The sequence below is a fragment of the Ambystoma mexicanum genome, chromosome 2p (assembly GCF_040938575.1).
Source record: "Ambystoma mexicanum isolate Mex_15411 chromosome 2p, UKY_AmexF1_1, whole genome shotgun sequence".
In the NCBI taxonomy this organism is placed as follows: Eukaryota; Metazoa; Chordata; class Amphibia; order Caudata; family Ambystomatidae; genus Ambystoma; species Ambystoma mexicanum.
In genome coordinates, this window is record NC_090923.1 from 562,214,425 (window position 1) to 562,228,202 (window position 13,778).

The window sequence follows — 13,778 nt, forward strand, 5'->3', positions numbered from 1 at the left end:
AAAATATATACTTTGAGTAGCCTGCATTTATGCAACAATTCATGGGACATCATTGAACCAACATTGAATATCTCTGCTGCCCTTGTTTGTTGGACACGGTAATGACTTTAATGTATACATGCTTTATGTGGCTATTGAGATGTATACTATTTTATTTGCACTTTGTCAAAGATTGCCTCAAGAACACAACAACTCTCAGATGAAGTTCAATGGTATTTATTTTGATATTCAATGGGCATTGCCCCACCCAAAGTGTGAGATATCAAAGCACATATAAGGGGCCTACAGGTCTGCTGCAGATCATCAGCCATTGTTGCTCAAGTGATTTCACCTCACTCAGGAAATAGAGAGTCTGTAATGCCGCCTCAGGCTTGTCCCAATGTATGTCCAGTCTTGGTATATGTTTTCAGCGCCCTGATGCCTGCGGGCTATATAACATATACATAACATAACATAAATGGTGGCCCGCTACAATCCCAGCTTCGTTCATGTGAACGTTCAAGTCTCTAGTGAGGTGCGGATAGAAGAATTGCCCAAACACGCTGACACTCGGTTTGGTCCCTTCTTCCAAGTAGCACAGCAGTTGCATGTTCTTAAGGTGCCGGTTTGGGCGCACTGTACTGTAGCTTTCTGTGTTCACTTCAGACATACAATGATGTTCGGGTCATTGTCCAGGCGTTCATCCAGCTCCCTGTAACTCATTCCTAAAAAGGAGAAACAGAATATAGATCATGAGAATGGGGGCCACCAAATCAAACAAACATGCAGAACCGTGAGGATAAGAGGTATGAGAACTGACTAGGGTAGCCCTAGAAAGCGAAAACGTATCACACCTGCTCTTCTTTCAATTGGGTCTGTACAAGCTCAGACATTATAATTTATGATTCATTGAGCCCTCATTATGAGCTCGGCGGTAACTCGCCGGTGCTACCGGTGGGTTGCCACCCAACACGTAACATCGTTTCCGCAGCCTGATATCCCGGTGCCCACAGGACATTACAAGGCCCGGCAGCCCAGGATATCAGGCGGCAGAAAGTGTAAGTCTCCATTACCATGGAGTCCCATAGGACTTCATGGGAATGGGGACACAGAAGCACCGGCACCGTTCTAGGAAGGCACAGTTGGAGTGTGGCAGTCCGGAAAGGGTACTGGTACGGTGCGACCGGCACCCTTATTTCCGGACCGTCATACTCAGAATGAGGCCCATTTTGTCTGCTGTTACTATTTCAATAATCACCAATCCGCCATTGCTTTTCTGTCCTATTTTGAAGTTTTTGTCTCAGCTGTTCCCGTTACAGGATCCTGTCTTCGAAGTGGGATCCACATGCATGAGATCTGTCAAACCACACACATCCACAAATGGGATAGAGAGTAGTAGATTTTGTCGAATTTTGTTCCTCGGATTTTGCCGCAAATATATGTGGGGGTAAATTCGACGAAATCTACTTCGATGAAAAAGATTCAACCAGATCACATAGACCCCCACAGACATGTCTGCTCACTCTGCCACGTCTTGGATATTCCAAGACATCACGTCAGACTGCACGGCAAACCCTGCATTTCGGTGCTGCTCTGCCTGCGTGGCTGTGGCCAGACTGATATGCAAATAGGTATTTCTCCTTTGTGAAGAGTCCGTGAGATAAAAGGTGGTTGCAGACCCTCCTGTTTGGAAGAAACGCCATAGAACAGGTTATTTGAGAATAAGGGGTTCCACGCACTTGTTGATTTTGTAAAAATAAACTTGTTGCAGTGGGAAGACTCATGGATGTCACCAATCTTCTCAATTTTCCAAGTGCTATTAACTTTCACATGATACACAAAGGTTCTCAACGAGAATGAGATGCAGCGTTTATTTTAGGTTTGTAGTCAGCTGTATATTATGCAAACATTGCTCTATGGTAGGCTGATGTGGTTTTCTTGTACAACTATCTTTCTCAGAGTAATATTTTAAAACACACATGGTCTGTCGTCCTATGGGAATGTCATTGAACATGCATCACCTGACACCACGTGGCCATGTCTGTGTTAGGGGTGTAATGATAAACCAGTAGAAATACTGTGACCAATTTCTTTTATCATTAAGGAAAGGATACTCAAAATAAAAGAAGCATGTCTTTTTCATTTTACTCAAAATGTCCATTCATATTAAGTGGCAGAAGGCGGTGGTTCAGACGGACAGAAAAGCCAGTCCCATTGCTTAGCAATCATCTTTCCAGACCAGACAAATGTAACTATTTCACAGCTCCAGCATGTGCTACTAGTTAATGTCGTATGTTGTATTATATTTAAAATGAATAAGCATGTAAATAAAATAAAGTTTGCAATTGTAGGTGCTCAACACTTTGCAAGAGCACAAGTGGCACTTTTGGGGGCGCAGGGCTGAGGTACTTGGGCTGTGCTGGCTGGGCAAAGGCCAGGGCAGTGGTCTCGCTGTTACTGAGTGAGGGACTGCATGGGACAAGACTGCATGGCTGCCAGTGCCCAGTGATCATATTGTGCAGGCTAACTGCAGCTGCGGTCTGGTAACAGCAACACACCCAGGAGTTGCTCCCCTCCGCACACCAAAGCAACTGGACTCAGAAGGTATGGGGAGGACTCCAGGGTGGGCTTGGGGCTGTACTGAATGTTTTTTTGAGTTTGATGTTGAAACATAAGTATTTGTCTATTCCTGGGTGCGCCCTTTCCCTGGCATGTGCCTTACGATTTTTATTTTCTAAAGTGCACTTACTACTAGTGCAGCCAGCCCAAGAGGCTGTATACGTGGGAGCAACAGGTGCAACTGCCTCCTTAACTCTTTAGCAACAGGGGCAGGAAACTCACTTTGCACCCATGCAGATGTTTACACTTTGCAAGATTTGTCTGTACATCGTAAGTGTGCTGCACAATGTCACGTTTGCTGGAGATAAAATACTATTTGCTTTAACTTCATACATAAATTGCAAGTAAGCAGTGCTTTTAAAAAAGTATCAGGGATCTACAGCCCCAAACTACAAGGGTAGCGTAGTAGCCTGAGTAACTGTTGCTGAGTTGTTATATTCAGTGCTGCTTGTAGATTCTTGGGATATCTTTTCCCAAATCCTATGGAAAATGTTCTATTAAATGCAGGGTTTCACGCTGGGTAGGTGTTACCAAAACAGGCCTACTGGTATCATTAGGGGCTACGTTCCCTCGATTCGCTTGGTTCCTGATCTTATGGTGAAAATGCAAAGTTGGCACTTAGGCAGCCAGTTAACAAGCTGACATGTTTAATACCGTGCAGTAAATCAAAGCTCCAGCTGGTGAATTTACCCATTGCTTGTGTGTGTCGGGTCACAGCAAAGCTTGAAGCTTGAATGTGTTGCTGCTAATTAGATTGCATTGTAATGCACACAGAGTTGGAGTACATTTAGAGATCAGATGCAGGCTGTGACCAAGGACCCATCAAGCACATAGTAATTACAGTTAGAAGACAGTCGCCATGTAGAGGCTTCAAGTTTTATTATAAAGTGTGCCAACGTGATCAAGAAGTCTTGACTCCCCTCTTTTAAAGCAACCCATTGGAAAGTGTTCTACCTGAACAAAAAACAATTATAAAACAATACCTGTGGAGTGACGTTATTGCGGACAATTATTTTAAAATGCAGCGCTACGCTACACATGCAAAACACACTGTTTAGGCTGCTGGGCCGTCTCAAGGGATAATTAAAGTGCAAATGGTTCTTCCTTCCAGGTCATTTTAATAAAATAATGACATGCCCCTCCTGGTTTTTTGAAAGAGGGGGGCCTGTTTCTGAAAATACACACAAGATTTAAAATGTTGTGAAGATATGGGCTGAATACATGGGGGCAAAGCGGCCAATGATCCCAGTTAGCAATGGGGCAGAACCTTGACTTTGCCCTTGTCGAGATGATTAACTATTTCAGTTCCGGCCATACAGCCCAAGACAATGTACTGTGTGTGCATTGTCAATGTTGCTGGAGGTATGCTACTGGCTTTGAAGTTGTATGCATGGACTGCATGTAATGCAGTGATTTGGAGCAGTATCAGGGTACAGTAAGTTCTTTGAATGTTTAAGGCAAACCAGAAATCTGTAAATGTAGCACAATGGGTCAATTAACTGTTCCTGAGATGTTACATGTTCAGTTCGGTACGCAGTGATTTACACGAATAGAAAATAACTAATAACATTAATATCTAAACATTTATGACGAAATAAATACCGATATTTTAAATATATATATAGGGGTGGGGTAAGGGGTTAAAACGGGTGGGGAGGTGGCTGGGGTGAGATTATAAATGAAGGTAAATGGGTTGCTTGGGGGGAACCCCTTATTAAAAAAGTGTTGATCCAAATGTAATTCGTTATTTTCCATTTGTTAAATTCGCATCTAACCGTTCAGTTCTGCCTGTAGACTCCTGGCCACCTCCACCCCTCCAGAATGTGCTATTAAATACACCGTTTCCATCTGGGTAGGGGGTCAGACTCTTTCGATTGGTTTCGTTACTTTCAGGGGAAATGTCTGGCCTTGTAATGAAAATGAACAGTTGGCACGTGTGGTTGGTTGGGAATTCTTACTTCAATGACCCCTTTCGAGGTGATCAGAGACAGATTACCAGGAGGAAAGCTGTAATTCAGATTTCTTACCAGTGCCGAATTGCCAATGACAACACTTGACCTCGCACAGAGCAAGTACTTTCTTTTGTTGCAGCAGGAGTGCAGGACAGGCCAGGTTTCTCTTTACCCTAGTGATGCTGAGAAGAGTGCAAGTCGGGAGGAAAGGGGGAAGGGGGGGAGGTGGGACGAGGGGAATGGGTGCTTCGTAGTTCATTATGCACAATTAAATAAAACTTAATAATAGGTCCGTCAGCAAAATATGTCTGGCATAGACTGTTTGATATCATAATTTTTTGTAGCTTTATACTGCGTGATGGATCCAGACCAATAGGGTGTAAGAGCGCTGTGGTGGAATGTAGTACGAACTTTACTGACACACACATTTGAGAGGTAATAAATGTCATGACTTTTCCTAGCCAAATATTTATCAATTGTTAAACGTGTGTGCTATACCGCAATAACCACGGTATACCATCATTTTATAAGAAGGTTATCGTACCGTCAAAAAATCAATACTTTGGGCCTCATTACGATTTTGGCGGTAGCCATGCCGCTATTGGCGGCATGGCTGCTGCCAAAATCGGGTTCGGGCCCGGGTTCCCAGAATGAGGAATTACCGGGCCATTCCGAGTTTGGAGGGCCCGGTAATTCCTCCCTCCAGGAACCCGGGCCCGGACCTTCCCCATTCCCATTTCAGCCCCCATAGGGCTGAATGGGAATGGGAGAGGGAGCAAACAACGGGCCGATTACGAGCGGTCCGTTGTTTGCTCACTCTTCCCCTCGCAATGAGGCGGAACGGGTTTAACGGGTCCGCCTCCTTTTGCGGCACCCGTTAACCCGTTCCGCCAGGGTCGTAATGAGGCCCTTTGACATCCCTATTTCAGACTTGAATATACATCACATCCTTGCACACTGAAAGGGTTACGCTGTTTGTCATGCCTTGTATGTTCTTAGACACAAGCTCAGGTTGCATGCCATGTTTTATGCAAAAGCACAACCAGTTTCAAGGCTTAGGACTGTCAAGGCTCGGATATATTGTAACAAGGAAGCAGATGGGCGATCCTTAACTAAGGTTTAAATATGAACAATTCTTCGATTGTTCATAAAATTGGCTAACGTGTTAAAGCAAACACATAGGGGGTCATTCCGAGTTTGGAGGCAGCCATGGTGCTATCAGCACCATGGCTGCCTCCAAACCCGGGTCCAGGTTCTCCGAATGGGGACTTACCGGGTCATTCCAACCTTGGAGGACCCGGTAAATCCCCATTCAGAAAACCATTCCCCATTCCCATTTGAGCCCCCATAGGGCTCAATGGGAATGGGGAAGGAGCTAATAACGGGCCCGCAATTTGCAGGCCCATTATTATCTCCAAGGTCCCTTAATGGGTCCCGCTAAAACAGGCTGGTAAAACCAGCCGGTCCTGGTAGGACCCGCTAAGGGACCTCGTAATAGGGCGGTAGGGGGTTAACGGCACCGGCATCCTTACCGGTGCCGTTAACCCCCTACCGCCAGGGTCGGAATGACCCCCATAGACTTAAAAATGGATCATAGCCTAGCACTTTCACAAATTGCTGGGCTTTTGGATGTTCGTGTAAATGCAGCGAGCAATTTTTACCAAACAGACCAGCACCTCACAAGCAGCTAATGCGCCTAAGCTCCATGTACCTGTTTTACAGCAGATCTCATCGTAGCTGTGAGAGCCAGTGTAGAGCCGAGCCGGATGACACCTACCATCCCGCACAATCTTCACTGGATACTTTTGAAGCCTACGGATCAGGGCCTTCATCAGGCCAAACTGGATAAGCTTCCTAAAGAAAAATAAACAGCTGTCAAAGTACAATGGATGCCAATTCCAGTCCTACAAAAGAGATTGGACAGAACACATTTGGAAGAATTATTAATTCCAAATAAAGACCACTATCAGAGGTCTATCAACACTACTCATATTAAATGAGAAACACCACAGCTCACAATCGCAACAGATTACACCTCAGAATACTCACAACGAAGACCCTGACTATTGGTGTTATTGGCTGCCTTTGATACTGTGCACGATGAGGCTAAAATCATTTGCCGGAGCAGGCCCAAGAATCGTAGATTCCATGAATTAAATCATTCCATGTGCAGATAACTAAGTGCACACAGGCTTTGATGTACCTATGAAGCTAAACTGGTTTATATCATGTAGCTTTGTTTTTCCCCATCGTATTTGCCACGTATATGATTCTTCAGTTACGTATCAGTGCAACAGGAGCAAGATGCAAGAAGTAGCCCTACACCACAGGTATACGTCACCATAGATGGGCCCTCCAACCAGATGGATAGTTTTACCATGTACCTCAAAAAGGTCAAAGCATGGTGGTGGGCTAGAGATGGCAACTGAGACACGGAAACAATTGAGGTTCTGCCCTTCCTAACCTACGAAGGAGCAAGTTGGATTGTTGATAGCCCTGCAAGGGTGCTAAGCGGTGATGAAGAAAAATAAGAAATGTTGAACTATATTTGGTAGACAATACACCGCCCATGTTTTTTTTTAACCCATGTTAATAAATAAAATAAAAAATAGTCTACTTCACCCCCATAGAAGATTGCAAGCTGGTGATAGAAGGGGCCTTCAGCTACGCCAAATAGGGTAACTGCAAAAGCATACCGACTGTGCTCCCGCTTGGGGGCTATTGTACAAGCTGCAGAGGACACACACTTTTGAAGAACAGATGGACAAGGAACAAGTTACTTACCTGTAACTGCTGTTCTCCAGCATGGGTCTGGCATGGATTCACATGCTCATGAATGTTCCCCGTCCTCAGGCCGGGAATCCTCGGTAAAGAAAAAATCAGTATCAGTTTCGTTTCTGATCTGTCTTTCTCAGTAGTAACCAATCACTGGTCTCTGGGTCATACTGCCCCCAGCCAATGACTGCCCTCTCTCTAAGCCCCGCCTCCGGCAGCCATCTTCAGATTTGGTAGCACGTAAAGTGGCAGTATGACCAAGTGAAGAGCCGTAGAGGGGCAGGAGGGAGGGTTCGCATGTGAATCCATGCCAGACCCATGCTGGAGAACAACAGTTACAGGTAAGTAACTTGTTCCTTCTCCATCATGGGGTCTGGCATGGATTCACATGCTCATGAATACAAGAATACATAGCAGTACACACATGCACAACCAACGGGAGGTGGAAAAAAGGCTCAACATTAAGCATTACATCAAAACTCAACATTAAGCAGTTCTTACCTCCTCACCAGGCTCACCTTAGGCGAACAAGTTGCGCAGCACCGTTTGGCCGACCCTGGACTCCTCCCTGGAATCCCGGTCGACGCAGTAGAATCTCATGAAGGTGTGCGCCGACCTCCACGTAGCAGCCCTGGAGATGTCCAGCAGGGACACACCAGACAAGAACGCCGTGGTAGCAGCGATAGCTCTGGTCGAATGGGCTCTCGGACGGCCAGGCAACGGTCGGTTTGCCAACCGATGACAGTGCGTGATGCAGCCGGAGAGCCATCTGGAAATGGAAGCCTTCTACAGAGCCTTCCCTTGGTTCACAGGTCCAAAGTTCACAAAAAGCTGTGATGTCTTCCGAAAACTCTTTGTGCGGTCCACGTAGAACTTCAGCGCTCTAGCCACATCCAGCGAGTGCAAAGTCCTCTCGGCCAGTGACGAAGGCGACGGGAAGAAAACAGGTAACCCCAAGGGCTCGTTGAGGTGGAAGTCCGACGGCACCTTGGGCATAAAAGAGGGGTGCGTACCCTCGTGTCGTGAAAAGTCAAGTATGGAGGCTTGCAGGATAGGGCCTGGATCTCTCCCACTCGCCGTGCGGAAACGCAGTCTTCCACGACAGGAATTTCAACGGTGCCAAATGCAGGGGCTCGAATGGCGCCCCCATGAGCCTGGTCAGCACCACGTTGAGTTCCCACGCCGGGGCAGGAGCCTTCACCAGCGGGAACGATCGGAACAGTCCCTTCATAAATTCCTTCACCAGGCGATGGGACCACAAGGACGCCCGTCCTGTGGTTCTGGTGTATCGGGAGATCGCAGCCAGATGTATCTTGATGGAGGCGTGAGCCAGTCCAGCCTTGGCCAGCGACAGTAGGTATGGCAGCACTTGACGGGCCGTAATCCGTAGAGGGTGCATCTTCTGTGCACGGCACCAGACAGAGAACCTCTTCCACTTATGTCCGTAGCACTTGAGAGTGGAGGACGCCCTGGCTTTTGCAAGGACCTCTCTGCAGTCAGCTGGGATATCGTACCCTCCAAACTCTAGTGCTGCAGGAGCCAGGCCTGCAAGTTCAGCGACTCCGGGTCGTGATGAAGAATGGCGCCTCCTTCTCTGGAGAGAAGATCCGCGTCCGTCGGCAGCTTGACTGGTGGGGACGCTGACAAGTCCAGAAGGTCCGGGAACCTGATCTGCCTTGGCCACGCCGGTGCGACTAGGATCATCCTGCACCGGGACCTCTTGAGCTGGTTGACGAGTCGGAGCAGCAACGGCAACGGAGGGAACGCATATTGGAACAGGCCGTCCCAGGGGAACGAGAAAGCATCGCCCATGCTCCTCAGCTGGGGAAACCTGCTGGCGAACCTCTGGCACTTGGAGTTCGTCACCGTCGCGAACAGGTCGATCTGCGGTTTTCCCCATCGTCGGAAGAGTCGATCCACTTGATCCTGACATAGTTCCCACTTGTGGCACGAGCGCAGCTCCCTGCTGAGTGAGTCGGCGATGGTGTTCTTTATCTCTGCTAGATGAAAAGGCACCAGAAACATCCCTTGGGCGACGGCCCAATGCCACAGATCCTGGGCTTCCTTGGAAGGGGGTCTGGTTCCTCCCTGCTTCCGGATGTAGAACATCGTGGCGGTGTTGTCGGTGAAGATTCTCACCACCTTGCCCTTGAGGGACGGGAGAAAAGACCTGAGGGCCCAGAACACTGCACGGAGCTCCAGGATGTTGATGTGGAGCGTCTTCTCCTCTGGGAGCCAAAGGCCTCTCGCGTGAAGTTCTCCGGTGTGCGCTCCCCACCCTTCCAGGGAGGCATCCGTCGTCACCGTTATCTGGTGGGATGGGGTCTGAAAGTCTGTGCCCGCCGTCAGATGAGCGTGGGTGCCCCACCACCGGATCGCTCGTCGGAAGGTCTCGACGAGCGGAATCCTGGCTTCGAAGCTGCCCGTCGCTTGGATCCAGCGGGAGTCGAGGAACTCTTGCAGAGGGCGCATCCGAAGCCTGCACAGGCGCACGAGATATGTGCAGGAGGACATCATCCCGAGGAGGGACTTGATGGAACTCACCTTCGCCACGTCCGTGGCCAGCAGACGCTGCACCTTGCCCAGGATGGCCTTCGTCCTTTCCTCCGACGGTGAGGCCAGACGCGCCACTGTGTCGAGCTTGGCTCCCAGAAACAGTGCGACTTGCAACGGGACCAGGTGGGATTTGGGAAAGTTGATGGAGAATCCCAGGTCTGTGAGCAGCTCGACGGTCTTTGCTGTGTGATCCACGGCAAGCTCCCTTGTCCTTGTTCGGGTGAGCCAGATGTCCAAGTAGGGGTAGACGTAGATCCCCTGCAGGCGCAGCCGCGCCGCCACCGGTGTGAGGCACTTGGTGAACACCCTGGCTGCCGACTTCAATCCGAACGGGAGGGCCTTGAACTGGTAGTGCCGTCCTTGGACCCCGAACCTGAGGAACTTTCGGTGTACTTTCAGAATGGGGATGTGGAAGTACGCATCCTCCAAATCCAACGACGACAGGAAATCGCCCTCCTCCAGCTGTCCCAGCACGTGCTGGAGGGTGACCATCCGGAACTTCTGTGCCTTGATGTACTTGTTCAGTCGTCGCAGGTCCAGGATGGGGTGCCATCCTCCTGTCTTCTTTTTCACTAGGAAGTACCTTGAGTATACTCCGGAGCCCCAGAGCCTCTTCGGGAGGAGCTCGATGGCACCTTTTTTGAGCAACGCCCTTACCTCCAATAGCAGTTGAGGGACGTGATTTTCCTTCCTGACCACGGGTGGAATGCGGGGGCACTTTCTTAGAAATTCAAGGGCGTGCCCCTGGGCCAGGGCGTCCAGCACCCAACGGTCGGTGGAGATAGACTCCCACACGCTGACGAACTTTGCCAGCCGGCCTTTCACCGGGGTGCTTCGGTGGGGGCCCGACACCGCTGTCGGTTCAATCTTGCTTGGAGGACGCCTTGCCGCCTTGGCCTCCCTGGCGACAACGGCGGGGCCCACCTGACTTGCCTCGTCCTCTATAGGCTTCCTGTGACGAGGAGCGGGCCGCTTGGCAGTACGTAGAGGAGCCACCGCCGAATCCCTTGGAGGCACCCTGCTTGCCTCCGGTGCTCCGAAAGGACGGCCTTCGTTGCCGGAGAACGCCTAGGGCCCTAGCTGTCTCCGTGTCCGCCTTGATGGCTTGGAGGGACTCATCCACTGTTTTCCCAAAACGGGTTGTTCCTGTCGAACGGCATGCCCAACACCTAGGCTTGTACATCCTGGCGGAAATCCGTCGCCTTGAGCCAACCTCGTCGTCTAAGGCAGACGCAGTTGCCTAGCTGGCGGAAACCGGTGTCGGCAATGTCCGTTGCCATCGTAATGGCGTGGTCCGACGCCACTTCGCCTTCTTGCAAGATCTCCAGGGCCTCGGCCCTCGTCATCTGGTAGGAAGTCCAACAGGGGGGCGATCTTGTACCATAACTCCCTGTCGTAGCGGGCCGCGAGGGCGTTGGCCGCCTTAATCGTTGTTGCCGCCGACGAGATAACTCGTCGTCCCATTGCGTCCAGCTTCTTCCCTTCGCCGTCTGGCGGGGAAGTTGACGTTGAGGCCGATGCCCCCCCGCTTTCTTCTTGTCCGCCACTGAGACGACCGAGTCAGGGGTCGGTTGTGCCCTAAGGCACAAAGGGGCTGCGTCGGGGACCCAGTACTTCTTCTCGTACCGATCCCTTTTGGCAGGTGTCGTAGACGGGTTCTTGAGAAGGGTGAGACCCTCGTCCCAGATGTCATCCAGCAGAGGCACGGCGAGGACTGCCTTCCTCTTGGCCTCGTGCCGTTGGTAAAGGAAACCTTCCTTCCTCTCTTCGGGGCAGAGCTAAAAAAGCTCGGATGCCCTGGCGCTCATTGCATGGAAAGATCCGATCTCGTCGGACGCGGAGGCCCGGGCTGGCGATGGGAGCTCCGTCACGTCGTCACCGCCGTCGTCGTCAGTACCCGTCGTGTTCGTGTCCGTTCCAGTGTCATCCCCAGGGACGGGGGACGTGGGTAAAGGCTGAGCAGGCCACGAGGGCTGAGAAGGCGGGGCTGGATGGATCCGTCTACTCTTGTTCGGGGGGCTTCACGCCGGGCCCGGCTCTGGTTCCTCCGTCGAGCCTGGTTCTGGATCCTCCGTCGGTGGTAAGGGCAATCTCGTCCTTATCTCCGAACATAAGGATTGTATTGCCAACAAAATGGCCGCCGAGTTATCCTGCGGCTCCGGAAGCGACGGGCGACTAGGACCCTCGCCGGTGCCGCCGTCACTCTCGTCGTCACCCTCGTTGTCACCCTCGTCAGGATCCCTCCCGTGGGGACGGGCCTCTTCGACACCCTCGTCGAGGCCCTCTACGACTTCTACCAGCTCCTCCTCGGATGCTGTGTCCGTGTCCACAATGGCCACCGCCCCCCCTCTTTTTCCGCTGGGGTCTTCATGGGGGTCTTTTCGATGGGTCTGAAAGAGGCTTCCCTCCACTGGTGTAGCCTCCACAAGCTGCGCCAGGGCCGCCACGACTCCCTCGATAGAGGCCTTGGCCGGGTGAATCAAGGCCTTCACCGCCTTAGGAATGCTTGAGGCCTTCACCTTGGGGGGAGGGTCACCGCCTCGGTCCCCCTCGGCCGTATCTTTCGAGATCGACCAGGGCCTCTTCAGAAGCTTACCCGGGTTCTCGGATTTCCTCTTCCCCGAACCAGAGTGTTGGCTCGTGGTTGATGGTGCCGAAGAAGGCGCACCCTACCTGGCAGCCGAAGAGCCCGACCGTTCGGCGCTCCCGGTGGCCGCGGACTCGCGGTGCTTTGCCTTCTGTTGGGCCCTCGTCGCCAGGGTGCCCTCACAGGACTTAGAAGACCGCTCGGACTTCTTCTTCTTCTTCTCACCTGACGGACTCCTTCCTTCCAGCCAGTTGGAGAGACGAAGGTGTCGGTCCCTGATGGTCCGTTCCGACATGTTCCTGCAAAACACACAGGCCTCCTCCACGTGCGTTTTGTCCTCATGAAGGCAATAGAGACATTTCGAATGCTTGTCCTCCTTGAACACATTCTGTAGCTGGCATCCAGGGCAAACCCTGAACAGCTTTCCGGGCGTTGAGCTTCCTTTCTCCTGGGCCATGTTCGGGTAGGCCGCAGAAACTTCTGGAATCCCCAAAGAAGCGTAACTCGACGAAATCTTCACCCTTGAGGGGCGTAGAAAAAAATCTGACACGGATACCCGTTAATAGGATGTAGAGACGGTGGAGCTTGAGTCTCTATATGACCAAAAAATGAGAAATTCTCTTTGAAAAAGCATGAAAACGCAGCAAAAGCTCACGAGCTAAACACGAGGACTCCCAACACCTGAGCGTGCGGTAAAGATCTGAAGATGGCTGCCGGAGGCGGGGCTTAGGGAGAGGGCTGTCATTGGCTGGGGCAGTATGACCCAGAGACCAGTGATTGGTTACTACTGAGAAAGACAGATCAGAAACGAAACTGATACTGATTTTTTCTTTACCGAGGACTCCCGGCCTGACGACGGGGAATATTCATGAGCATGTGAATCCATGCCAGACCCCATGCTGGAGAAAAGATCTCCGTGAATTTCATCACGGCTTGTTAAATTATGAAAATGTATTAAACACAAACGTACATCATGGTCACCACGGTCTTAAGCAGTCCCAGGTTTGACCTTTTCTCACTACAGAAACATTCCTTCTCAGATCAGACCGTTACTATTTGGAAGATTGGTGGGTCAGAATGTCATTTTTGCAATTCCTTTTCACTAACTCTGCAAGTTGCCTACAATTATTTATCGCTTTCTTGGTTTTGCAACTTTTTTCTTTGCTGTCAGACAGACTACAACCGAAGTCCTCCTGCAGCTACAACTCCTTTTTGGTGTGCTTTCCTTAGTCACCGATATGGCTACCAGCACCCCATTCTGTCCCTGGATGAGTTCTCACACACTGAGTGTGCGTTGGGGAAGTGACCTG

General features: G+C 50.5%; 1 protein-coding gene across 12 annotated transcripts in view; it reads right to left on the reverse strand.

Moving 5' to 3' along the window:
* Window positions 1–200: 200 nt before the first annotated feature.
* The window catches only part of NPRL2 (NPR2 like, GATOR1 complex subunit), a 717,787-nt gene continuing 704,209 nt past the window's right edge, over window positions 201–13,778 (reverse strand). For all 12 annotated transcript variants that reach the window (XM_069644051.1, XM_069644050.1, XM_069644042.1 and 9 more), the window contains 2 exons: window positions 6,262–6,404; window positions 201–704 (listed from right to left, as the gene is read on the reverse strand). In XM_069644051.1, the coding sequence (XP_069500152.1) occupies window positions 637–704; window positions 6,262–6,404 (211 nt within the window). In that variant the 3' untranslated portion in view covers window positions 201–636. The remainder of the gene's footprint in view (window positions 705–6,261; window positions 6,405–13,778) is intronic.